General features: G+C 37.1%; 2 protein-coding genes and 1 non-coding gene across 3 annotated transcripts; 1 reads left to right on the plus strand and 2 right to left on the minus strand.

Annotated features, from left to right (window-relative positions):
* Positions 1 to 3965: 3965 nt before the first annotated feature.
* trnah-gug (transfer RNA histidin (anticodon GUG)) lies at positions 3966 to 4037 on the minus strand. Its single transcript has one exon. It is a non-coding gene; the product is annotated as a tRNA-His (tRNA).
* A 1136-nt stretch (positions 4038 to 5173) lies between these two features.
* Positions 5174 to 14185, plus strand: LOC131357734 (neuronal acetylcholine receptor subunit beta-2-like). Its single transcript, XM_058396994.1, has 6 exons — positions 5174 to 5511; positions 9552 to 9697; positions 9780 to 9824; positions 10089 to 10198; positions 11885 to 12848; positions 13318 to 14185. The coding sequence occupies exons 1-6, from the start codon at positions 5466 to 5468 to the stop codon at positions 13465 to 13467; spliced, it is 1461 nt and encodes a 486-aa protein (XP_058252977.1). The 5' UTR covers positions 5174 to 5465; the 3' UTR covers positions 13468 to 14185.
* A 2656-nt stretch (positions 14186 to 16841) lies between these two features.
* Positions 16842 to 27155, minus strand: LOC131357733 (integrin alpha-6-like). The gene is made up of 25 exons (XM_058396993.1): positions 26897 to 27155; positions 26476 to 26603; positions 26307 to 26395; positions 25956 to 26181; positions 25610 to 25720; positions 25255 to 25471; positions 24031 to 24236; positions 23855 to 23949; positions 23648 to 23775; positions 23474 to 23563; positions 23318 to 23382; positions 22978 to 23123; positions 22749 to 22898; positions 22534 to 22649; positions 22147 to 22303; positions 21526 to 21609; positions 21367 to 21446; positions 21045 to 21119; positions 20659 to 20749; positions 20267 to 20446; positions 20038 to 20145; positions 19513 to 19620; positions 19321 to 19419; positions 17900 to 18025; positions 16842 to 17491 (listed from the first exon to the last, which is right to left on the minus strand). The coding sequence occupies exons 1-25, from the start codon at positions 27076 to 27078 to the stop codon at positions 17414 to 17416; spliced, it is 3135 nt and encodes a 1044-aa protein (XP_058252976.1). The 5' UTR covers positions 27079 to 27155; the 3' UTR covers positions 16842 to 17413.
* Positions 27156 to 27245: the final 90 nt, after the last annotated feature.

Consider the following 27245-nt stretch of genomic DNA (forward strand, 5'->3'; position numbering starts at 1 on the left):
CTTGTTCTTTTGTGAGCCTTTTCTTGCAATATTTGTCAGCTTTTTAATGAGCATACAGTGGGGTCCAAAAGTGAGAAATATTTATTTATTAGAAATACTTATTTTTTAGTTAATTTAAACAAAGAAAGGAAAAGATCACTTAAATATTCACAATTCTTACTCACTATTTGAATACAAGCAAATGTGTGACTGACCGCGCTAACTCCTTTAGACAGAAGGTCAGAGTCTTATCTTTTCTAATCGAAGAGTTCTATTAGAATTGAACTACGTGAATGTTGTGTTAGAAGTAAAACATCGTTTTATTTAGTTAGTTACTTTATTAGTTTGTCCTCAAGTGAAACAGCATTCAGACCAAAACCTGGTGAGTTTCATGATCCAGAGAGTAGGTACAGATTGTTAAACAAAATACATTTGTCTTTCTGTATGTCTTTCTTTATGAGTATAAACAGGATGTCAGTGTGGATGTGGGTGGAGTTTTATTCAGGCCTTAATATGGCTCCTCCTTCACCACTGTGACACTAACCAATCACATCTCTCTCTCTCTCTCTCTCGCTCTCTCTCTCTCTCTCCCACCACACACACACACACACACACACACACACACCAAAGCTAAATTACTTCATGATACTGAGGACTAACAGCACACACTACTAAAGGATTTATCATTACATAGAACAAGTGTGTTTTAAATCTTTTCTGGATTTTAGTACACAGTCCATGACTGTGTCTGAGGTCATTTATGAAGGACATATACAACTGTTTTTTCCACCTAAATATATATTAATAAATTCAATAAAATTATGGTAGTTAAAAGTTTAAGTATTTAAAATGCACTGTAGGATATTTTATATCTACTGTATGTGTCTTACAATATATATATATATATATTTGTGTGTGTGTGTGTGTGTGTGTGTGTGTGAGATTGTTAATTAAAATAGTTTAAAATCCTCAAAACTTCTTGATATTTAATTTTTATTTTATTTTTATTTATACATGCATACATTGCATATGTATGTGTTTGCCAGGGTGGACACCTCTGTGTGTGTGTGTGTGTGTGTGTGTGTGTGTGTGTGTGTTTGGTGGTTTTGTACCTCTGTTTGTCTCTTTGCTCCTTCACACACTGCAGCTCTGAGTGTTTCATCTCTGCAGGCCTCTCTGACCACCGAGTCGCTTTTCTCTGAAACACTATGAGTTTCTCACCTCTCAAACTTTCCACAGGATGTGTGGCTATTTTTGTTTGTCTCAGGCCACACTGTTGTTTTCTTTTCTTTTTCAGACACGGTGCAAAATTAGAACCATCTTCAGACTTCATAAAGATGTGTGATATTGTAACTGCTCTTTTCTAAAGCACCAGATTTCAGCCTGCACTTTAATCCGCTCGAAACACACAACTGCAGGTTCGCTTATTATGTAAGACATCAGATATGATATTTATACAGACAGTTACTCGCTTTACTTCATGCTGATGATGCTCATGAAAATGTTTTCTTTCAGGAAATAGACTAAAATCTAAGAGGCTGTTGTTTAATTAATAAAATTGAATTAAATGTAAGCAAGAGAAAAAATGCTTTGGAACATGCGTAAATGGAAATCCTGATGTCTTATTTATTACTTTATATAATAAAGTTATATTTATATAACTATTTTATAAATATTTATTTAAAAAACATGAAGCATGAAAGCATGATTATCTTCAGTTACTCAGCTTGTGAGGTTGAATATTATCCTAAAACCTCCATGCTTAAATCTGTCCATCTAAAATGTCATATAATAATTATCACTAAGTAATTCGAACACAAAAAAGTCAAGTGACTTAATAAAATTTCATTTTCAATAAAATAGGAGCATAAAGAAATTTATTTCAGTCTTCATTCATTATCAGATATTGCTTTTACTTGAATCCGCTGTATGAATATGATGTGTGTGTTTATTTAGTTTGGTTTGCTCTGCAGTGTAAAGCGCTCTGCTCGGGGAAACAGGAAGGTACAGCGAGCTAAAACCACACTGAAATGTTCCACACCGCTCTCAGCTTTAACTTTCCAGGTCAGACCTGTGTGTGCATCCTGCATCTGACGAGCAGCAGTGACACTTAACAAGCTTCTTATGAGACCGAGAGCTGTGGAAAAAATGCGTAGAGGCGAGAGAAGAATCAAACAGCCTACCCGAATTAACACAAATAGACAAAATTAGAAAATATAGAAGGGAATAGAAGACAATTGCTCAGTCAGTAATTAACCATCTTTAAGTTATTAACCATCTTAATGTACTTTTTTGAATAAAACATAGATAATAGTGAAATTGCCTAAAAATCAAATTATTCCTCTTCTTTAAAGTATCCTTTGCCTTTATAACAGCTTTCCAAACTCTTTTGCATTTTCACCTGTGTTTATGAAAGCTCCTCATGCTGATTTAATTTAATATACAGTATATACACTGCTAACATGTCCAATATGTCTGTTAATGTTTAAGTAATAAAACAGCTACTGAAAGTCTTCACCCTCGTCCACGTGTCAGGCCGAGATCCATCAGCAGCTCAACGCACCCTACACTGAACTTCCTGAGAAGAGGCTTGTGGGTGGAGCTTCTTGTTAGAATGCACCAGATCAAAAGCTTTTCACGTTTCCATTCATCGAGCACAAAGTTCACAAAGATCGTTCCTCATTTGTCCTGAACAGGTGCCATTTTTCAGAAACACTGTTCCCTGATCTATTTTCTTCTGTTTTTCAAAAACAAATTTGCTTTGGTATAAAAAAGAATAAAGCATGTGCTGTTAAAGGACACCAATCAGCATTAGATTAGTAATATTAACTCCTTATTACTGATTATTTTCCTATAACAGCACATGTTTTTATTTCTTACATGTGACTCCATATAATGCTGAATTTCTACATGGCTTAAACTTGCCATGCTATTTTTGTTATTTATATCTACAGAACACTTGTATTGTCTTGTGCTGCAGTCGTGAAGGCAAGAGTGAAAATGCAGTTCCATAGAACCATGAATATTTGTGTTGACGTGACATAAAGCCACGGCACCGCCCTGTCACCATAGACCGAACCCAGAGTAACCCTTAATCATCTCACTTTATCTCCATCATCATGGAGTCTCTGTGGGTGAAATACACTCACACTTTTTCAGCAGAACTGTTATATGACGCAGGTGTACTTTTTTTTTTCTTGCAATCTGACCAATCAGTTCTTACACTCAGCCCTTTACACGTCAGATTTTGCCTTTATGACTTTGCGCTGTCTCGCCGCAATGGCGCCATCTAGTGGCACGGTATTTCCGGTGCGGTTTTTTTTCTTCTTTTTTTCTTTTTTTTTTTTTTGGTAGCCAGAAACCCCTTTCGGTTTTGAAGAGGGGAAAAATGACGAGAAATAAATCTATAACTATAAACCTTAGAAAATCAAATTGTAAACTACATCTCTGTAATTGGTTTTGCTTCATAACTAAATTAACTTTTTTTTTTTTTTTTTTGAAGGGTTTTATGAGTATTAAAATTGTGTTTTATGAAAGACAGCTTATGGATAAAAGATACATAAAATATCATTAGGTATTGGATAAAAACGTAAAAAAAAAATTATGATTAAATGAGCATGAAGAGTGATAATTAGTTTGCTTTCCCGCATTACGTTTTTTAAATCAGATTTTTCACTCTATTAACCACTCTTTTTTTATTTGTAATTTGTTATAGTATATTTCCTAGTTTTAGCGAATTGCAGATCAATTCATTGTCAAGTCATTTATTCGTTGACTTATTATTATTATTATTAATATTAATAATAATAATAATAATAATATATAATATTAATATGTTAAAGTAATACTGTAATCTTGTGTAAATAGATTAAAGCCAGTAAAACGCACCAGTGTTTGAATTTATTTGGTGTATTTTTATTTGGCTGTTGGATTAGAGATGTAGATTATTGCAGAACTTCAAAACTCAGGTCTAATTTAAAAGCTCCTGCCGTGACCCGGATTCGAACCGGGGTTGCTGCGGCCACAACGCAGAGTACTGACCACTATACGATCACGGCTGTCCACCGCAGAGGTATCGGAACGTGCTGAGATTAGTCTTTGTGTGTGTGTGTGTGTGTGTGTGTGTGTGTGTGTGTGTGTGTGTGTGTGTGTGTGTGTGTGTGTGTGTGTGTGTGTGTGTGTGTGTGTGTGTGTGTGTGTGAAGAAAGACACATAGATGAAGGACAAACCGGTGGCTCTGTCACGCTGTGTGGGCGTTTTTTTTCCAGCTTGGTTTGTCTCTGTTTCTCTCCTCATGTAGTAAAAGTCACTACAAAGTTCTCCTGACTGGTCAGTTTTTCAGTGTTTAATGAGTTTCCATCATTCACAGGGTTGCCAGATTGTGAGATTGCGTTTAGGTGTTCGTTGAGATTGATTATCTGAATGTAGTTTTCTGCATGTATTTATTAAATAAAATACATGCATTTGTGAAAACTAAAAAGAGGTGACTAGCCTTGCTTCATTACATCTGTGTATTCCATTTTCACATTTCTGGTATTCCTATTTTTCTATCCACTGCCTTGAATATTTATTGTCTTGGGTGTATCATTAAACATTTTGTATTTTGCACATTGTATAAACACTCCGTGGTCAGACATACAATATGTGGACATCTATGAGCTTGTTTGATATACTTTGACTATTATTTATGATCTGTTTTGGTTTGTGAGGTTTAATCCTGTGCATTAGGGCTGTTTGTGCACTTACACGATTTCCATTTCACAATAATAGCACTTATATTTCTCAGGGAAGATCTAGCCAGGCAAAATGGCACAACATGACTTATCCCGTGACAGCGTCGTATTAAAGTCACTTAACTAATGCCAGTTTCCTCAGACGGTCATACTTCCATAGCTATATGAGAATCTATGCGCCTTTTAGCAACCTTAAAGCAGTCAAAAGAAAGGGTGTCCACATACTTTTGGCAATTAAGTGTATTTAAATGTTGCACATGTTTGTCTCTGTGTATTGTGTTACTGCGTTATGCGCCATCATGTGTTGCATCATGGTTTTTTTTTTTAAAAAAACAGCCTTTAATGCGTATTTATGGACGCCATATAACGACGATAATGAAAATACAACAATTAAAACCACTTTTGTAAATATACCGTAAATACCAATCTGGCAACCCTGAGCCATTTAAACCGGTGCGTCAGGATGGATCCAGTTTGCGCTTCGTGATTTTTGGGAAGCAAAAGTGGATCCTGCTTGGATTATCCCAGCTCATGTGATAGAGATGAGGAGCAAAATCTCTGTGCTCTTCTTTAGGGATGCGCTTTTAGAGAGGAAAGTAGATGACGGATTTTAATCCGGTAGAATAAAAAAAATCCCCCGCATGCGTTTATAACCCAAAATGGTTGCAGAAACGGCGCGTGATTAAGAGCGGACTTTAAACTGGACTTTAATGCTGAATGCTATACAGAGAGGAGAGAGGGTGAGATCTGCACATGGCTGCTCGGATGGAAAAAGGACTTTGGCTGCTTTTCCTCACCAGTAAGTAATGAGTGCGGTGTGCTGATGGAGACTCTGGGGGAATCAGGTTCACTGGTGTGGAGATGAAACTAACAAAACCTCACAATAACATTTCTTTCTTTCTTTTTTTTGTTTTTTTTCTTAAATCGCATGTCTGACAGAAAGGTTGCCAGATCCACTCCGTCTTCAATTGCTTATTGCGCAATTGTTTAAATTGGATTACATTCATAAAAAATAACATAAAAAATATTCAGTTACAGTGTTGTTGTCATCAAATAGTTTAATTCAGTTCCAGTGATTTTGTACCAAATAATTGTACATTCAATGTTATTTGTGAAGCACTTTTAATAATAGATCAACGTCATAAGCAGCTTTACAGAAATATTGTAATGATATTAATTCAGTTTATTAAAATAAATTTAAGATGAAAACTAGCATGGGTGTAGACATCGTTAACAATCACCACTATTATTATTTTTTATTGTTATTATTATTATAGATGATGATGATGATGATTATGATTATGATTATTATTATTATTATTATTATACAGAGCAGTTATCAGTGCCATATGATGCAAAATTAAACGACTTGTTAAAACTCTTTGTAATGGGTTAGTGTGAATAATAACAGCAGCAACATTTCTGAGAAATATGAAGGTTCATTTCAAAGCGAAACGTAAACGAGAATAGTCAACAAGTTTAGCTAGCTAACGCAGAACTGACCTATTCCCTGGTCTCACTTCAGCATAATGAACTAGTATCAAATGGTCAAATTATTTTTACAATAATTTTTGTTAGCTATGACTGTTGTTAATATTGTTGTTTTTTTATAGTTTTCATAAAACTATAAGGTACAGGAAAGTACAGTGCTTTCCAGTTATACTGGTTGCAATACTGGTAAAAAAAAAAATGAATCATGTACAAGACACTGAGAAAAGAAGTGTGTGATTTTTTTTTTTTTTTTTTTACACCGTGAAGAGAAGAGATGAAGAGGTAATGAAGTTGACCTAAAAGATGTAACCTCGCTGTGAGGTCAGATACGAATCAATTTTTAATAATGCAGATGAAGCAGGGCTTCTGTAAAGGCGTCTCTCTCTCTCTCTCTCTCTCTCTCTCTCTCTCTCTCTCTGTGTTCAATGATGCAGTGTATGTATGAGTGTTGTATGACTGTGTATGATGTTGCATAGATGGTGCAGAACATCAATTATGGAATGTGTGTGTGTGTGTGTGTGTGTGTGTGTGGTAGTCTCAGGGCAGGATAAGTATGTCATAATCATGAGTAAATCTTTTGCCCAGTGAGTCAGAGCTGCTGAAGGGCTGAAAGAAAGACTTAAATACACACACACACACACACACACACACACAGAAAAAAAAACTGCACATTTGATTCATATTTTTCATCCTGTTACACACACCTTTTTTGTTTTGTTTTGATAAGCAAGCGTTTTTCTATTGGTGCTGGTGTACATAGATAGACAGGATGGATGGATGGATTAATTGGTTGAATAAAAAACGGAATCATTGGATATACATAGGAAGAGATGGATGGTTGATTGAACTGATAGATAGATAGATAGATAGATAGATAGATAGATAGATAGATAGATAGATAGATAGACATTTTTTCAGAGATCATCTTCATGGTGTGCGTGTGTATGTGTGTGTCAGCACTGTCTGCATGATGAGGCAGCATTTATTTTAGTGCAACTGAATTATTCACAGAGTTGAAGTGCATCCAAGTGGAAGAGTCAAGGCTGTGTGTGTGTGTTTTCAGTCCTTGTTGTGTGTGGATGTGCACATGCACTGAGTTTTACAGTTTAACTGGAAAATTTAACTGGAGACTCATAGTGTAGGGAAGGTTTGTGTGTGTGTGTGTGTGAGAGAGAGAGAGATTTCATAAGGTCCCTCGGGCATTTCTAAGGACATGTCCAAGCACATTTTTGTAAACTCTTTTTAATAGACTTTTACTGCTTCTGTAGGACGTGGTTAGTTCGGATACGTCTTGATCCGAGTTACAAAATCCTTATAAATGTTATATTTTTCAATTTCACATCTTTTAAAGATAATCATCACAAATAATCCTCATATTCCTTGGTATCAAGTATTAGTTCTCTATTATTGGTTCTAATTATTTATCCTTGTACTAGTCCTACAAAATGCTCTGATCCCAACGCTCAGATGATACATTAGGATCAAATCACAGGTTCTGATGTCACGCTATAAAACAGACGAGACGAAATGACAGCGATCCAGATGCACGGTGCTTCAAGCTTAATGATGACAATCGAAGTAAATCAGACTGCAAACAGCTCTGTGTGAATAACAAGAAGGGGAATTAGATTATCTTCCTACATTTTATATTAAAATATGTTTTTATTTATTATAGCACGCTTGCCTCACATATCCAGGGTTGAGGGGTTTGATTCCTGCCTCCTCTCACCTTGATATTTGTATGCTTCCTCCTGTGCTTCAAGTGTTTCCTCCAAGACATGCATTCTAGGCTGATTGATATCTTTAAATTGTGTGATTGTGCCCTGTGATGCGTTGGAGCCCATCGAGGGGGTTCCTGCTTTGTGCCCTAAGTCACCTGGGATAAGCTCCTGGTTCCTCACAATCCTCTGTAGGTAAAGCGGTACAAAAAAAACGATAGATGATGGACTTCTTGTTTTACTTGTTTATTTTCATCTCTATAAAAAATTCTGGGTGTGTGATTGTGCAGTAAAAACAAATGCTGATTAGACTGTGATGAATTGAGTCATTTGTAGTGTTAGGTAGTGATCTGATCTCAAGAGACACGAGAGTCAAGGCCTCAGGCACATGGCAGCTGTGACTGATGTGTTCGTTTGTTTGTTCGTTCGTTTGTTTGAGAGAGAGAGAGAGAGAGAGAGAGAGAGAGAGAGAGAGAGCACATTAAAACCTCTCTGACTCAAACATGGCTGATGAGTTAAAGGTCATGTAATTGATGATAAAGCAGATAATGAACTGTTATCGACTGTATAGCAGGCATCTAGATTTCACATCCGTTATGACTTTTTTGCTTCTTTAGCTTCTTGTTTTCACTAGATAGATAGATAGATAGATAGATAGATAGATAGATAGATAGATAGATAGATAGACAGACAGACAGACAGACAGACAGACAGATAGACAGACAGACAGACAGACAGACAGACAGACAGACAGACAGATAGATAGATAGATAGATAGATAGATAGATAGATAGATAGATCCTGCATTTAAAGCTCAGAGTCTTCAGGTAGACAATAAAATTTAAAAAAGTCATACTGTGTCCTATACCACATCAGGACGTGTGTGTGTGTGTGTGTGTGTGTGTGTGTGTGTGTGTGCCCCGGTTCAGAAGGCATGTGAAGACACAGGACCGGGTGTCGAAGGCTGTATTTGCAGCATGACGTCTCAGCCTGTCAGTTTGAATCACATTGTCACTGAACATATTAACGATGGTGATATAATCCGCTCTGAGTGTGTCCTTTAGATGCACGGCAGTACCAGCGCACTGCCCGGGCTGCCTGTCACAAATCATTATAACGTTTCCCTCTTCGACCGTGAATGTAATCACTGTTTCTGCATACATATTACACAATAGAGTCCTGCAGGGATGACGGTTTTTTTTTATTTATTTATTTTTTTTTTTATTAGAATGACACGGATGTTAGCATCATCCCGCTTTCCTCAACAAAAGTTGAATGTTTCAAATAAAGTGTAATATTGAATCTTAAATCTTTGAATCTCTTGAATCTAATCTTGAACTTTTTGTACTATATTTCTTATATTTTGTAAAGCTGCTTTGAGACAATGTCCATTGTTAAAAGTGCTATACAAATAAAATTGAATATCTATCTATCTATCTATCTATCTATCTATCTATCTATCTATCTATCTATCTATCTATCTATCTATCTATCTATCTATCTATCTTGCGATGTGTAGAAGAGGTTAAATAGTCTCGTCTTCTAATGAACATGGATGTTTTGCTTCACCAGATCATGTCTTGTTTTTTTTCCCACATATGGTTGTTGTGTATTTGTTTGTGTCTTGTAGCGGCGTTGTGCGCTGAGGTTGAGGAGCGATTAATTAATTACCTCCTGTCTCCTGAGCGCTACAACAAGCTCATACGACCAGCAGTCAACAAGAGCCAGCAGGTGACCATCGCCATCCAGGTGTCTCTAGCTCAGCTCATCAGTGTGGTGAGACACACACACACACACAGACACACACACACACACACACACACAAACCCGTGAATAACATTTGATTACCTGCTTTCAGAATGAAAGGGAACAGATTATGACCACGAACTGCTGGCTCACTCAGGTAATATTATCAAATAATCTCAGGTAATGTACAATATTTCTAATATTTATTCAGAAAAACAACACGTTTTTACCGTAGCCTATACTAAGATTAATCATAGCTTGGATTCATCTCACTACCCATCACTGTTGTTGATATTTCTTCGAACAGTGTGAGCTTTATTCCTTATATAATCATAATCAGCTCTGATTTGGACTCTGAAATAAGAAACAGTGCCTTCGGTGTAGAGTTTTTGTTCTCAAGTGTTTTTGTTGTCTGTTTCAGGTGTGGAATGATTACAGATTAATGTGGAATCCAGACGAGTACGAAGGGGTCATGAAAGTTCGTCTTCCTACACAGCACATATGGCTGCCAGACATCGTCCTCTACAATAAGTGAGAATTATTTTTCCGATGCAGTTCATCAGTAATTACACAGATTCTACAATGAGGATAAATACTCAGACTATCGTTCATTAGTTTCCTGGAACGTTTTTGGTCTCTCTGATTGGTCGTAGCTTCTGCCTGTCACTTCTTTTACGCTAAAAGTTGCTAAAAGTTAAAGTATTATGAATGACCAACAATTTTCTGCTCATTCTGTCCTGCTGACTGTAAAATAATATTACAGTATTGTCAGTTTGACCCACAGCAGCTCAGGAACACCAGATTATAAAGGATTTTTACTCCTCACTAATCCATTTTCCCCCCATTTTTAGCCAGCACTGAAGCTTCACTGCATTGCTGCTTGTAGACGCATTAAAAAAACAGAGTGAACGAAAAACACAGTGCAGTTTTTCAAGCATTGAGTTCATGTTTAACTTCAGCTACAACAGATGCTTGGAGACAATACCATGTGATAGCAAAGCGACTCAGGATTGCTGAGTGTCTGGATAAACACCCCATGTTTGTGTCCAGACAAATCTTCATTTCATACAGGAGAGTGTGTTTAGGGCACTCAGGATCTCTGGAGAGATTAGGCATGCATTAGTGAGATGAGATGAGATGAGATGAGATGAGATAAGCAGGAGAACATGCTTAGTGCCAAAAAACACTGTGCTTTTCCATTTTAACACATGCTGGTCGTTAGTGTTTGATTTATAGCAGGGTCCGAAAATCTGAGACCACTACTGAAAATTTTCTATTGTGCATTGATTTCTAAATTAATACAAAAATTATTATCACAAGAACTTGGTGGCTTAGTTGTTAACACCTCCTGGGCTTGGGGTTTGATTTCTGCCTCTGTTTTCCCTGTAGTTTAGGGGTTTCCTCCAGATTCTCTGGTTTCCTGCCCCAGTCATGCTTTATAGACATCTCTAAATCTTTCTATAGTGTGTAATGTGTCCAATTCTTCTAATGCTTCTAATGTAATGCAACAAAATTAAACAGTGATTAATACAAAACAATACAACAGCCATTGTTCCATGTGATGTATTGGCACCCCATCCAGAGTGTCCCGTGCTTTGTGCCCTGAGTCAGAGTCCAGATTCACAGGGAACCTGTGTAGGATAATTCATACAGAAGATGGATGGATAATGTCTTAAGTTGTTGATCTTTTGGCTGCTCGCTATGTGTGTGTGAGGGGTCACCACAGCAGACCAACTTGGCACAGGTTTTACACTGGATGCCCTTCCTGACACAAGCCTCCCATTTTTATCCAGGCTTGGGACTGGCACTGCATCCAGTGACTGGGGATTGGGCACTGGCTGGGAATCCAACCCAGGCCTTCCGCATTGGTAGGCAAGAAACCTACCACAGAGCCACCAGTGCCCTGGAGAATGTCTTCAGTGAAAAGTAGAATCTTTTGTAAAATTTACATAAATTTCCTCATGAGATTCTCAAAACATGTGAGAATTCAAGCTGGCATGGAATAACAGAAGATTAAAAACTAAAATGATTATAAAGTTAATCGCTTCACTCTCATCACCATAGAGCTTTCTTATATTCTTTTAAAGAACAAGGTCTTGAATGTTAGCTTTGGAATTTTTTGGTCAGATATTTTAAGTCTGTACTATGTAATGACTTTAATCCAAAGTATTCTGATAGATAGAATGTCAGTTTTGCTTCTGTGTTTTGGGTTTATAGTGCAGACGGGACTTACGAGGTGTCCTTCTACTCCAATGCCGTCGTGTCCAGTAATGGTGAGGTTGCTTGGTTACCACCAGCCATCTATAAAAGCGCATGTAAGATCGAGGTGCGAAATTTTCCGTTCGACCAGCAGAACTGCACACTGAAGTTCCGCTCGTGGACGTATGACCACACCGAGATCGATCTGGTCCTGCTCTCCGATTTCGCAAGCCGCGACGACTTTAAACCCAGTGGCGAGTGGGACATCGTGTCACTTCCAGGTCGCAAGAACGAAGACCCAGACGACATCACTTACCTGGATATCACTTACGACTTCATCATCAAGCGCAAGCCACTGTTCTACACCATCAACCTGATTGTTCCATGTGTTCTAATCACATCTCTGGCCATCTTGGTTTTCTACTTGCCTTCAGACTGTGGTGAGAAGATTACTTTGTGTATCTCAGTTCTCCTGGCCCTAACCGTTTTCCTTCTTCTCATCTCCAAGATCGTGCCTCCGACATCACTGGCTGTGCCACTCATCGGCAAGTACCTGATGTTCACCATGGTGCTGGTGACTTTCTCCATCGTCACCAGCGTGTGTGTGCTAAATGTTCATCACCGTTCTCCTAGCACACACACCATGCCACTGTGGGTCAAGGGCTTCTTCTTGCATCGTTTGCCAGCAATGTTGTTCATGCAAAGGCCTGGCTCATCAAACCTCCGGGAGAAATTCCGGCACAAACACCAAAATCGCTCGTTCTCTGAGAACTCTCTTAAAAGAGAGCAGGACGCTCTGGCAGATTCCACACTCTTTGTGAATGAGGACTCCAAAACCATGAGCTGGAGGATCAGAGAAATGCAGGACAGCACAGAGGTCCGGAAACGGATATCAGTGAAGCAGTCGGCAGATATGGAGGAAGCCGTGGAGGGCGTGAGATACATCGCTGATAAGATAAAGAGCGAGGATGATGATGAAGCGGTGAGCGTTGCCGTAATTCGTGCACGTTTCTTAAAATGATCCAAGATTAAATGTAGTAATCTTTAGCAAATTTCTGTAGATAAGAAAAGAAGATAAGATAAGAAGAATAATATATAAGAAAAATATGTTAATATATTTTAATATTTGGTGAATAACTGATCCCAGAAATAAATACATAATTGTCTACTGTAGCTTTTTAGAGCTTTTTAGAACTTTAAAGCCTTTTTTTTTATAACTCATCCACTTGCTCAAAAGGCGTTTCATTTTCAGCTTGTTTCTATAGAAACGACTTACACTCGCACTTGTAAGAAGAAGCTTCACAAAAACATGATATAGTTTAAGTTTCTGGAAGTAGAGACTCCTTCCAGAGCTAAAGTTTTTTTAGACAGGTGATACAGGTATCTTAAATGAATCGGTAAATAAAAGAAAACGTAAATCCATAAAGTTCTGGTTCCTTTTTGTTTTTCAGATCATTGAGGACTGGAAATACGTGGCAATGGTAATAGACCGGCTCTTCCTCTGGATCTTTGTGTTAGTTTGCGTTTCCGGAACTGTTGGCCTCTTTATGCAACCGCTAGTCAAGAGCTACAACACTCCCATGGATGACAACACAGAGTGACACACACACACACACACACTCACACACACACACACACGAAAACCAGCTAGTTATCACTCCCAATTTAGAAACTGTGAATGTGAGTTAAATCATTACTCTCTCTTTAACCCTGCCCTAATGTTCACTACCTAGCACTGGACCCAGGTCATGTGATCCTACTGACCTCAACCATTTGTTTAGAAACAATAGCAATACAGTTTCAGAGAGAGACTCACAGCATACCGTACCTCAATATCCGAACCCTTATACGGTTTCTATGGTAACAAAAATACCGATTCTTAATTTGCATGTTCTCACAAATACTGCAGTAAATTTTAAATAAAGGATGAATAAATAACTAATAAATCATGTTATCTACAGGAGGCAGTTTACTGTGCTACAAAAAAAATAAATAAAACATTTAAGTTGCAAAAATATTTTTCAAAAGTTACATGTTCTATCAAAAATTGTGTTCATATATTTATTTATTTCATAAAACTAAGATGGACAGTTACATCAAGGTTAACAAAAAACCTACACACACACACACACACACACACTCTTTTGATTTCTTGCATCCACATCATGAAAGCCCAAGATGATCAAATGTACGTTAAATCAGTTTAACAATATTTATTTAAATAATATTCATGTAATTCTTTTGTATTAATATCTGAAATCTATATCATTTATACACACATAAGAATAAATATAGTCACATAAACACATGCATGTATTTTACGCACATCTTCTCAATTTATTCTTGTCTGTTCTATCTTCAGATTGAATTTTTGTTACTATTTTTGTTTCTATTTTTGTTTGTTTTTTGTTTGTTTTTTTATTCAGATTGAGTCACATGGCTAGATGCCGGAATGTGGTAGAAAGACTGTTAAAGTTTCAATATGCAAATCAGATGCAGATTTATGATAATGTGATCGAAATAAAGTTTTTCCAAAGAAAAAGTTCTTTGGTAATCACAAGTTGCATTGTGGAGTGATTAGAGAAACGTGAAGGTTGCATAACATTAAATGTAAGCATAAATAAAGGGATATACTGTATGTTTAAAGTATGATGTGGTGTTCTGTCACATATTGTAAGTAAGTAAATAAGTAAGTAAATGAATAAAAAAATATTAAAAAATTATGGAAGCCGAAAGAGGCCATGTGATTTAATTTTCTCGTGATCTCAAGATAACAAAAGTTGAACGAGAAAACAACTTTTGTTATCTCAAGATCACGAGAAAATTAAGTCGTGATCACGAGAAAACAAAAGCAAAAATAATAATATCACATGGCCTCTTTCGGCTTCCATAATTGTTTAATATTTAATATTTTTTTATTTATTTACTTACTTACTTAGTTAACTTACTTAAGTAAGTTAAAAAATAAAGTAAAATAATAATAATAATAATAATAATAATAATAATAATAACACATGATTTATTTTTCAACATGTAAAAAAAATCATATTTCCTCCATTTCAAATCACCTACTGTACCTGCTGTCATCTTGCTTACATGCATCTGACATCATCAATGGAACTGGGTTCTATTTGTGACAATGCAACCCTTATAACATCCATACACTAGAGTACATAGGGCATAGTGCAAGTGTATATTGTGTAGTATGTCATTTGGAACACAGCATAAGATTTCTCTTACTCCAACTTCTGTCGCTCTAGTGGACAAATAGAGAAAGGTATGCATTATTGAAAGAAATTACCGTATGAATATTTAACATTTGTTTCTTCCCGTTTCTTTGTGTGTAGGCACTTCATGAGACGTAGATAGATGTTTCGGAAAAGTCCTTAATCTGATTAAAGGTGTAATTATCAGGGGAAAAGGACTGTTTAATTGAGGAAAATTGTCTGTTGTTGCCTCTAGATGACACAGAGTAGCACGTATAAACCAGAAAGCAATAGTGAAGTGTGTGTGTGTGTGTGTGTGTGTGCGTGTTGTGTGGGGTGAAGTTTCCTATACAGGATTAAAATAAATGGTGAATGATGAGAGCAACGTCACACAGCTTTGGCCTCAGCTGCTTCCAACTGGAGCAGAAAATCATCTGAGCTAAAACCACACACAGACACACACACACACACACACACAAATGATGTGTGTTTCAACAGTACAGTGCAGTGGATTCATGCAAACTAAGAAGATCGTGATAAAAGGTCTCCTGATAAAAATTCAAAACAACCACATAATGACTGTCCTTTAGAAAGGAAAGTGTAGACATAATATTTTAACGAGAGATTGTCATTATCCTCCTTAAAAGCTTAGTTTAAATGCATGAATTCAGAAATTGATAAAATGGCTCACATTTTCTTAAACTATATTTGTCTTTATTTTGAAAACCTTTGCATTCCCTACCACAAAGCATATAGCAAGCATCCTCATTTAGTAGTATAAAACACACACACACACACACACGTAAAATATAAATAAAGAATCAAAATATACTAAGAATAGAATTCAAATAGAAAACGGAAAAACAGAAATTACTCTATTTACTGTGTTATTTGATGAGAGAATTTATTTATTTAAAAAAAAAATGTTATGTTTTAAATACACTACATGCCCAAAAGTATCACTTCTCTTATTGAAAGGCTTTCATTCCTCACTAATAATAATAATAATAATAATAATAATAATAATAATAATAATAATAATAAAAATGAATAAACATAAATAAATACATAAATAAAAATTTGACTGTGCTTGGAACCTTCTCTCAAAGGAAAACTTTCATTTGTAGGATTATACCATGTACACACTAGTTGTTGTTGTTGTTGTGTTTATTATCAAAAATGAAAAACATCATAACACACAGCGGACACTGTACAGTCTGTGCTCTTTTAGACAATGCCTGACCATCAAGACACTGAGACAACAGAGTGTTTCCTTATCAGAAAGCATCCAAATTGGAACCAAGTCTTCAAAGTACCAACTTAGACCTGCTAGGTATATTTAAGGAAATGCCTGACAGGTATGAAGAAAAAATAACCGTGGGTCATTTGTGGGAAATAAGTTAGCTTCTACCTTTCTGACAGAAAAACACTCTGTTATACAGAGCATTTAAGGAGAACCTTTATAGGGAAGTTCATGGATGATGATGATGATGATGATGATGAGGATGAGAATGTTTATTATGATGTTAATGATGAAGTTTTTGATGATGCTAATGTTTCTAATGATCCCGATGATGATGATGATGATAAAATGTTTCTGATGATCCCGATGATGATGATGAGGAGGAGGAGGAGGAGAAGGAGGAGAATGTTTATGATGATTCTGATGATGATGAGGATGAGAATGTTTATAATGATGATGATGCAGATTACGTTTATATTGATGTTGAAGTTTTTTATGATGTCAATCCTTGATGATGATCCTCATGATGATGATGATGATGATGATGATGCCATTGATGGTGACAGTCATGACATCTGATTATGATGGTCCTGATGATGAAGACAATGAAGCTTGGATGTTGGACTTGCATGTTGATGATGATGATGATGATGATGACGATGATGAGAATAAGAATGCTTATTATGATGTTAACGATGAAGTTTTTTGATGATACTAATGTTTATGATGATGCTGATCCTGATGTTGATGATGATGATGAAGATGATGATGATGATAATGATGATGATGATATGACATCAGTGATGATGATAAATGATGTTGATGAAACTGAAACTGATAAAAAATTCACTCATTCCCTCACCACTGGCTCATGTACCCTATTAAAATCAGATAACATTCGTGGAGCAGGAACACACACACACACACACACACACTACAAAATAGTATCTACAATTTGCAATTGAATAATAAAACCATTACACATCAATTACAAATGTTAGAAATTATGGGAGTTAAAACAATATCCATCACATTTACAATCATTTTAGATTTTCCACTGAACCACAAAAGCCTTTAGTCCACATAGTCCATAGACGTCTATTTTGTAGTATGATATTGATTAAAGGTGTGATATCCTTTAACTTCAGTACACATCGTACAGTCGAGGAATCCCAGCTGAGGAGCACAAAGACACAGCAATATTCCACTTAAACAGACAAAAACAATAGCTGTTTTCAAATAGCGTTTTTTTTAATAAACATATAATAAACATATATGTTGAATGTGTTTGCAGCTAGCCATCCAGGAGCTCTGAACTATCAGAATATTTTAGACCCTAAACTGTTTTCCAGGTTTAACACTCACATATTATTAAAGTTATAAAAGCATGTTGCTCAGCATGAAGGATGCAAATCATTTGACTGTACACTCTCCGGCTGAAAAGGATGATGTTCTGTTCAGGGCTTTATGTCTCAGAGACACGTCTTAGCCTTGACTCGACCTTTCCAGGTTGGTATCCGTCATAGGATAAGGAAAAGCTGCCAGGTGGTGTGTGTGAGAGAATAACATATGAAATCTCATTACCTTGGACAGGAAGTAGATGAGGAGGCTGAGGAGCAGCAGAGTGAGCACCACACTGAGCAGAATCACCCACCAGGGGACTCGACTCAGGAAAGTCGGCTTCTTCTCTGGGAACACTGTTAGTCTCACCTGCACGAAACACACACTCTGACTGAATTTCTCCTTAAACTAACATTATTACACTTACCAAGATTTTTATTTCATCTTTTTTTATTTTTTCAGCAATACGTCTGCAAATGGATTTTAAATACACATTATATTAGTTTTGCAGGGTAGTATAAATAAAACAAAATGGAGGAATGTTCCACATTTTAGCACTTTTATTTCTTTTTTATATTAAATAAAGTGTTTAAAGATTGATATTTAAAGAGCTGAGAGTAATATCATTCAAGCACAGAATGAGTGGTTGTTATTTGTTGTTTGTTGTTTACTTTAGTTCAGTGTACTACTCTAAACTGAACTGCTGGTCATCCCAGGTGATTCATCCCCAGCCCAGGATCTTGCATTATCTTGATGATCATCCCTTCGGCCACTGCTCGCAACCTTGGGGTAACCATGGACAATCAACTGTCCTTTTCCTCCCATGTTGCTAATGTGACACGTTCATGTCAGTTTCCTCTGTACAACATCAGAAGGATTCAGCCATTCCTATCCACACAGGCTACTCAAGTGCTTGTTCAGTCTCTGGTCATTTCGAGACTGGACTACTGCAACTCATTCCTGGCAGGTCTTCCTCTGAACGCAATTTGTCCCCTGCAAATGATCCAAAATGCAGCTACACGACTTGTTTTCAACCTGCCTAAGTTCTCCCACACCACCCCACTGCTGCGTTCCCTCCACTGGCTTCTGGTAGCTGCACACATCAGATTCAAAACACTGATGCTTGCCTACAAAGCCAAGAATGGACCAGAACTATCTTACCTCAAAGATCCTCACACTGCACCACCTCCCTCAGATCTACTAGCACTGCCCGACTGCTCCCATCTCTCAGGGCAAAAGGTAGGTATACATAGACTCTTCTCTGTTATGGCACCGAGGTGGTGGATTGAACTTCCCCTAGATGTTCAAACGGCGACTGAAGACCTACCTCTTCCTGAAGCACTTAAACTAGCTCTTATTTTTCCCTGTTTTTATGTTATATGATTTGTTATGTTTAAAAACACACACACTCACAAACATACCAACTCAATTTTTAGGCTAATAGTATCCTAAGTCTGTAACCTACTGAACCAGTGTTAATATACTCATTGATAGAGACTTAAAGAACTTTTGTACATCACTCTGGATAAGAGCGTCTGCAGAAATGTAAATGTACTTTATGATAGCAGCTCAGAAATAAAATAATAAGAAATACGGTGGCTTTTCCCAAGTTGCTAGAAATTTCTCTAGATTTCATACACACTCCAACTCAATCAGCTCTGTACCTGTGTTTGAGATCTCCGAAGCCTGATGTTCTTCTGAGATCCATCGAGGCTGAGAGACGCATTCAGTACAATGTCCAGATATTTCAGGGAGCTGTATTCCTGTTAATCAAATCAATATGCACACTCTTTTATTTTTTTTATTAAACCTATAAACTTCTATGCAAACCATGGAAACATATGAAGAAAAATCACCTCAACGAAAGTGCTGCTCCACAGTCGAGAGTGCAGAGTAACTGCAGTTCTGTCTGCTGCCTTTAGGGGGCATCGGAGCTCCACACACTTTAATTCGTCATCACATGTCTGCGGTGACCAACAGCACACAAGATACAGAATAAACGGAGTTTCTATAAATCTACTGCTACTTGCAGGCAATCTTCCCAAACAAGAGTAATGTGTTTTATAATGAATAATTTTGCACAGCATTTTTTCCTTTTTTTTAGCATATCTTTGTTTACGATTATGAATATGTCCTTTCTGTTTCATAATTATATAACTAACAACATTATGCATTTAAATGTGAAGTTAATATATCCACTCGATATATGTCTAAAGACTGTATATTCTGTAAAGAACCGAAATAACCTCCATAAACAACTTCTTTGCATTATTATTTTTATTATTACTGTTATTATTTTTCTCTCACATCTGTTGATGCATTACGGATAATCTGATGTGTCTCTTCTGTTGCTTTAAATAGTATAAAATGGGTGACTTTACCAGATATTTGTAATGTCTTTTGCTTCCAAATAAGGACAGGAGTCTATCAGTGCTGAAAGCTGAGGCCTTCCCTTCATTTACCGTTTGACGTTTTTCTCTGGACATCACCTGCACATAGCCAGCAAAGTCATATACTACTCCCTGAGCTCAAAAAATAGGAAACTGCATAACAGATGAGGCAGGATGGATAAAAACACTGATACAGGGCGGTGTGTATTGTGTTGCTGACCTTCTGAGCATGTTTGAGAGGGCTGATTTCCGAGGCTGGGCTGCACGGGATGCTCTGCTTGTTCGGTCCGGTGATCTGCAGCAGGTACAAGAGCCACTTGCCTTCTTTGTTCTCTTTTGGCCACTGGATGTTGAGGGTCACAGTGGCGAAGGACTTCAGAGGTCGACCCATGTTACTGATCTGAATTCATAATAAAGAAAGACATAGAGATATTTATTTATCCATTCAATTCTTGACTCCTCTATAGTGAGCACTTCTGGTCCTGGTCAAGATGTCTGTCCTTGGGTATGAGGTACAAAATATAATTTTTGATTTTTATTTTGAATCTGTTTTTAAAATAGCTCTATGTGCTAAGACAAATGTTGCATGTTATGTAAATGTTATGGACAAACCGTGAACTCATACTGCACAGGTTCTCCGATCTGCTCCTCTGATTCGCTCTTCTCCTCTTCTCGATAGTTTACTTGAGAAGGTTTGGCCAGTCTGCAGACATAAATCAGTAACACAGTGTAAAGTACTGAGAGAGGTGAGTAAACGGAGGTGTGTTGACTCAGGGACGAGCGGCATTACCGCCTCGTTATAAATCAATATAACGATAAGGATTTTAGTTTCTCAAGAGACCAAAGGACACGATTCACTCAATGAACATTCCTCCATTGTGTATTCATTTTCTTTAGTATGATAAACATATGTTGTTTAAGTACAAGCAAAGATCAAATGACAAAAAATAACCGTAGATTTATGTTTATATTTTCTATAATGGAACATTTGTGCTTACCCAAACACTTGCAGGTACAGCTCAAAGAAAACTCGAGCCTCTGCGACGAGTTCTGAAATATTTTGCGCGCTGATCCTAGAGCAACAAAAACATGTAAAATAATTGAATAATAATAACAATCATTATTCAAATTATGAAGGAATTCAGTAAAGTAATAAATAAAATGTACAGTGTCTAGATCTCTACATACTACAATATATTATGACTGGAGACAAATGTTTGCACCTCCTTGTGTTTTTTAATGGAAAAAAATGAATATTGGAATAATTCAAAATGAACAGCAACAATTGTTATGCAGAATAACATAAATATCACGTCTTACGTCTGGAGATTCAGTGTCATGTTGACGTCCGTTATGCTCGGGGTCAGACGGTCCGAGTTTAGCAAGAGATAAAACGTTACCTAGAAAATTAATCATCTCGAATGAGCAAAACCAGATGAAGTAAATAAATACATACAGGTCTAGAGTCGTTCAGTTTACCTCGGCATTTCTTTTAAAAGGGTTCCCGAGATTACATTCTGCTCTGGTTTTAGTCCCGTCCACGTCACACTGCACATCTAATTTCTGCAGAAAACAAACACAAACGATTGACTTGGAGATGAAAACATACCTGTGATGAGAAACACTTTGGAGAGTGCAGTTATGGAAAAATATCCAACTTGAGTGTGGTGTGTTGAAGTGGACTTCCTGTTATTACCCATAATATATATATATTTTTTCTATAACAGCTCATCTTATACGCTTTTATTCCCTTTATTACACAGCATTTTTGCAAATAATTATACTTTCTTTATAAATTAAAGACAAATATATAAAAGTTTATAATGATATTTATCTGTGCTGAGAATAGTTCAGGATCTTTTTTGTTTGCTGTAAAACCGTTGGATGAAATTCAATTATTTAAAAAGGAAAATGAAGCAAAGTGAAAGATTTAGTACAAAAATAAATGTTAGGATCAGTTACATGCTACAGTAACAATCCTGACAGATTATATTTTTTGTTGTTTTAGCCTTACGTTTATCTATAAGATTGTGTATTACAATTTGTTTAATTCTCCAGTTAAATCTCTCTCAATTCCACTGTGTTCTGTTTTATTCTTACACTATCTGGTTTGAAGATGACCGATGATAACGGTATAGCTTCTGGAAAGTTTGCGACCAGTTGAGTGAGATGAGCATCATCTCCTCCGGGATTCGTTACAGTGATCTCCAGGGCCGTGTTCCCAGAACCGGGGGAGATTACCGCCACTCCATCCTCCCTTTAATATACAGAACAAGATAAAACCCCAAAAAAGCAATGCATGCTGTAGAGGTCTCTTTTTGACTTTAAAATTCAAATAATTTGCTTTCAAATATAATTCAGACACTTTTAGCTATTTTTCCTTGAAATATTGACCCCCATTAATCTTTTCTCAAATATATTCTTTCTGTAACTTTTTCCACCTGTTAGGTTAAAAAAAGAATAATACTAAAAAGTCTGTAGGGTCACCTGGCTAGTGGTGAACATGAGTCCTGATGTTGATCTTTGGTGCAGAAGCTGTACTGTAGCTGCAGGTTACTCTGGCAGATATTATCACTTCCACAGCCAGGGTTCAAAAACATGAACTGAAAATAAAAAGAAAAAAAGCTTCATTACAAAAAGCCACACATCTTCTCTTGTCATTATAAAATGATCAGTAGTCTGTCTTGCTGTCTAACACACACTTTCGCTGTGCTTTCCCGAGGCTGGAGACCATTGAGCACTGGCTGGAGAGCAGGTAGAGAGCTTTGTCTCAGCATCTGAGGAGGACTGTACTGCGGCAGAGACACTGACACACTGACAGCGATTTCTGTAAGCTTGTCCTCCGTGTCAGCCTGAAAGCACAAGCAATTAATGTTGCATATGTATGTATTCACATAGTGTAAATTAAAGAAAAGGAAGAAAGTTCAGTACCCGGAGACGGAGGCGGGTTTGGACGCATTGTTTTTGACCCTGTGTCTGGAGCTCAATGTTTCCTTCACGATTGTTCTGGAAAACCAGCCGGGACTGATGACCTTCCTGAACCCACCGTTCATCAGCGTTCAGCTTATAGAGAATCTCTACAGGACCACAGAGAGGAAATGACAAGGTTTAAAAAACAAGTCAAAGAGACTCGTTATTGCATTAAAGAATTCTCCACTCGTCCATGAAGCTTCATGTGTTATACAAAAATGTTACTGAGGACAAATTGAAGTCAAAGTTTCATGCGTGGCTGATTTACATTTAAGTAATAATCAAGCTGTGTTTCACTCACGTAGTCTGGGGTTATATGTCGTTGGATAGCTTGTGTAGGAGAAGCAGGATTCAGCTGTTATAATGCTGAAACATTTGAATGTAGACATTCAGTAAAAACATCAGAGATTCCAATTTTATACAATTAGTCTGCAGGGAGATTTATGGATTTTCTCACCAGTGACCTTTATGGCAGTCTCTTTCCTGGAAGTTTATCTCACTAGGTGTTAATGTCAAGGATTTCTCCATGCTAATCACTGGTTTAGCTCTTAAAAAGAAATTTATTTATTTTCATTACAGAACAAGCCAGTTACTGGATGTGTGTGAAAGAAATCTGAAACTAGAGCATCACCTGTAGACAAGTACGCTGTCAGAAAGTGAGCCCACGGCTAAGTCCGGATAGCCGTTCCCATCTATATCCATGTTTCCAGCCAGGGAATAACCAAACAGCTTGATTTGATGGTCTTTACCCTGTAAAACCTACATAAAGGGAAGATTCCAGATGAAAGATTTCACCATAGATTGCTTATTTCAGACTGGATAAATAGTTTTCACGTACTTGGAAGTCTTTTTGTGAAAAATGTCCAGTTTTGCTGAAATAAATATACACTGCACCATCACCATCATTATCATAAGGTGCTCCAACGGCAAAATCTGTCAAAAACAAGAAAAAATTATAAACACAAAGATATCTGGTATAAGAACACGTGTCTTGGTGCATTTTCTGATGCAAACCATTATATCCATCCTGATTGATGTCCCCAGTGTTTGCCACCACTAGTCCAAACATGGAGTCTTTATTTCCAGTAAGAATATCTGGCTCTAACTGGTCCCAGTCTCGACCATCTCTGCGGTTTATGTAGACGTAAACAGCACCTCCTATTCCTGCCTCCATGTCCGTTGAGCAGTACTGAGGAGCACCAACCACAAGATCATCCCATCTGGTAAACCAACCAGCAGAAATGTTTTTAGTTTTTTAAAAATAAATAAATAAATAAATAAATAAATAAATAAATAAATAAATAAATAAATAATACATAAAATACATAATTACTATTAATAACTATTAATAATAAAAAAAGAAGAATAGGGTTTTTTTGTCAACCTACTTATATACGTATATACGTTCTGACACCACACTATCAATTAAAAAACAATTTTATTTCTAATAAATAAGAATAAACATTTCAGATTTGGCTTTTCCAGTGTTACAACCACAAACTAATAACCAAAGAACAAAAAATACAATACCGTTACAGGTGACGGTTGCATCAATTTGTAAAAGACAGAAAAAGTAGATTTACATTCAGTGGGTATTATTCTGTTGTTCCAGATGAGTAACATCTGTTCACGGATAGTGTTTTTGGTTTGTTTTTGGAGATGAATTAACAATGGTATTGCTTAGTCAGATATTTTCCAGGCATGTCTAGTTCTGCTCATGGATATTTAACTCCAGCAGGATTCATCCGAGATATTCTGCACTACCATGCTTTACCCAACAAAAATAAATATTAAATTTATTTAGATACAATTTTATTTGCTCAAGGAAAGCTTAAAATTGTATGCATTCATCAAGTGTTAAAAGATGATTAGCATTTGTAAGTGTAGTAACATTTCTGTCCTTTCCAAAAAAAAAAAAAAACTTTTGCTGAAAGGTTGCCTTTATATTTTAGAGTTGCTATTAATTATCACATTCTCTGTAAACTTTTACATATTTACACTCCTACAAGGTTTTCCAAGCATTGGAAGAGCATTTGGGTTTATTGTTTATGCTGCTAAGAACTGGGATGAACAAATGATATAATGGCTCTGTTCAAAATATTACTTTGTCAGTTATATTGCTATAAAAACAAAAGAATGGAATGAGTCAACATTCATTCTTATGAGAAAAGTAAATAAGAGCCAGGCATGTTAGATCAAGCCTTCAGTAGGACGGGTCTCTAGCTCTAGATGTCTTACCCATCTGCATTGAGGTCCATTACAGCCAGCGAGTAGCCGAAAGAGGACGCCAGACCCGGGCCATGGAGAATGTGAGCTAAACTGAGACTCCTCTGAGCCTCCACAGCTTCAGGCTTTAAGATGAGCACCTCACCACTGAGATTGGAGCGTGGTGCTCCGGCCACTATAACCTGCTCAGATTTCTTTAACAGATTCATTCCTGAGTCCAGAGCAAAGCCTGGGAAAGTGAAAGAGGAAAATACGTCAAATCTATCTTGGATCATCTGATTCTATGACTGGGATCATGATACATTACATGAGATACATTAGATGATTATAATGAAGGCTTTATGTATGAAATCATTGACTGTCTCACCTAAATAGCTGCTGAGGGTCAGAGGAATGCGGCTTTCACTAAACTCGTTCTGGTCTCGGGTTTCATAGGAATCCAGAAGAAAGTTGTCGATAGGTTCCACACGGACAGTACCTTCAAAAAGTCAGGAAGACTGTTACAACTTTCCCAAATAGACGAGGAATAATGTAACTGCATTTTGTTTGAAAGACAATGACAGAGATGAGAACTCTGGGTAAGCAAATTAAACACTCTCATAAAATAATGGTAGCAAAGGGTATTTTACCTTGTCACTAGTCTGGTACTTTTAGTGTGTATAGTACACTTTATACGGCCAAAAATAAAATACTGAAATATTTAGGTGGGATACCTTTCCAGTCATAAGCACCAGGCCCTGAGAATACTATATAGTTCTTGTCCTTGGTGAAAGCTGAAGAGACGCCCTGCTGACAGTAACCGAACAGGTCCTTAGCGCTTGGCCGATTGCGGCAGAACGTTCTTGTGTCTTCTACAATCAGGTTCTGTTCCAGGATGAAGCACCTGCCCAGCACCAGCTGATTGCTATGTATCCACTGCTGGTAGCGGTGAGCACAAACCTGAATGGATAGATTCCAGCAATTATCATTGCATTAATGGAGCCTGTTTATTAATTTTCATTAGTCGTCTTGTTTACTGGGTGTAATTATTGCTGTGTTATATGTTATGGACTACTGCAGCTCACCACCACTTTTCCTCCTGGACCCTGACTTTTCACATGCACACCCATCCACTGGTTTTCCCGATGGTCTAATCCCTGTCCTGGCCTTGAATCTGTCCATGAGTTATCACATGTAAAAATTCCGAATACACATTTGCATCTGTTTGCAATGTTTACAGAGAATAACACCAACCTTCAGTGTCCACAGGAATCCGTTCACAGTCATTACTCTGCGTTGTGAACTTACAGCGATAGAGACCTCCAGTTATGTTGGCTTTCTGACTGGGTAAGGCTTTCGCACGTGGAGCACCGATCAGCAAGCTGAGATCAGAAATTGTTGGTTATAAGAATGTCATTGGAGAACTAAAGCCAATTGTTTGTAGCTTAGGGTGCTTTTACATATGTAGAATTTAGTAAATCATGCTCCAAAAAATGGTTTGAGACCATCTAAACGTGATGATTTTTATGAGTTTTGAGTTTTTTTAAATCTCTATTAGTTTAATGAAACCAAACGAACCTTAACAGCAAATTAATTTCACTTTGATTCTGATACAGCGTATGGATTAATAGCTAGCTAAGTGACCTTGAAGCAGTTCCCCCTTAGATTTACTCACACTTGCTGGTCAGTAGGTTTGAGTTGGTGATGCATTGCGAGGGAAAATCCAAACAGACTCCCAGCCTCTCCGGTTTTCCTCAAAACGTTGGTATCATCCAGGTTGAAAGCTAATACATGCTGTAGATTCATACTACTGAGGAGCCACAGGTTTACGATCAGTGATATTCTCCACAGCTCCATGGTTCTCCTACTGCACTGGAGTTCCTCTTTACTGTTCTGCTTTTCACTGTCCACTCAGAGCATGTTAAAAGTTACAGACTGCTGAATAGCTGACAGGAGAAGCACGGTATGTTGCGGTGTGGTGGGCTGAAGCTTTGCAACTCTCACTCATCTCCTCTGGGTGTGTA

This window comes from Hemibagrus wyckioides, linkage group LG08 (assembly GCF_019097595.1).
Source record: "Hemibagrus wyckioides isolate EC202008001 linkage group LG08, SWU_Hwy_1.0, whole genome shotgun sequence".
Classification (NCBI taxonomy): domain Eukaryota; kingdom Metazoa; phylum Chordata; class Actinopteri; order Siluriformes; family Bagridae; genus Hemibagrus; species Hemibagrus wyckioides.

Excerpts from the sequence above, each read along its gene's own strand:
- LOC131357734 (XM_058396994.1), top strand. The coding sequence starts at position 5,466 with ATGGCTGCTCGGATGGAAAAAGGACTTTGGCTGCTTTTCCTCACCA. Across the intron at positions 5,512-9,551 it reads TTGGCTGCTTTTCCTCACCA|CGGCGTTGTGCGCTGAGGTT; the intron begins GTAAGTAATGAG and ends TGTGTCTTGTAG. Across the intron at positions 9,825-10,088 it reads CGAACTGCTGGCTCACTCAG|GTGTGGAATGATTACAGATT; the intron begins GTAATATTATCA and ends TGTCTGTTTCAG.
- LOC131357733 (XM_058396993.1), bottom strand. The coding sequence starts at position 27,078 with ATGGAGCTGTGGAGAATATCACTGATCGTAAACCTGTGGCTCCTCAGT. Across the intron at positions 22,304-22,533 it reads TCATGTTCACCACTAGCCAG|GGAGGATGGAGTGGCGGTAA; the intron begins GTGACCCTACAG and ends TGTATATTAAAG. Across the intron at positions 20,146-20,266 it reads CTCTCAAACATGCTCAGAAG|GTGATGTCCAGAGAAAAACG; the intron begins GTCAGCAACACA and ends GGCTATGTGCAG.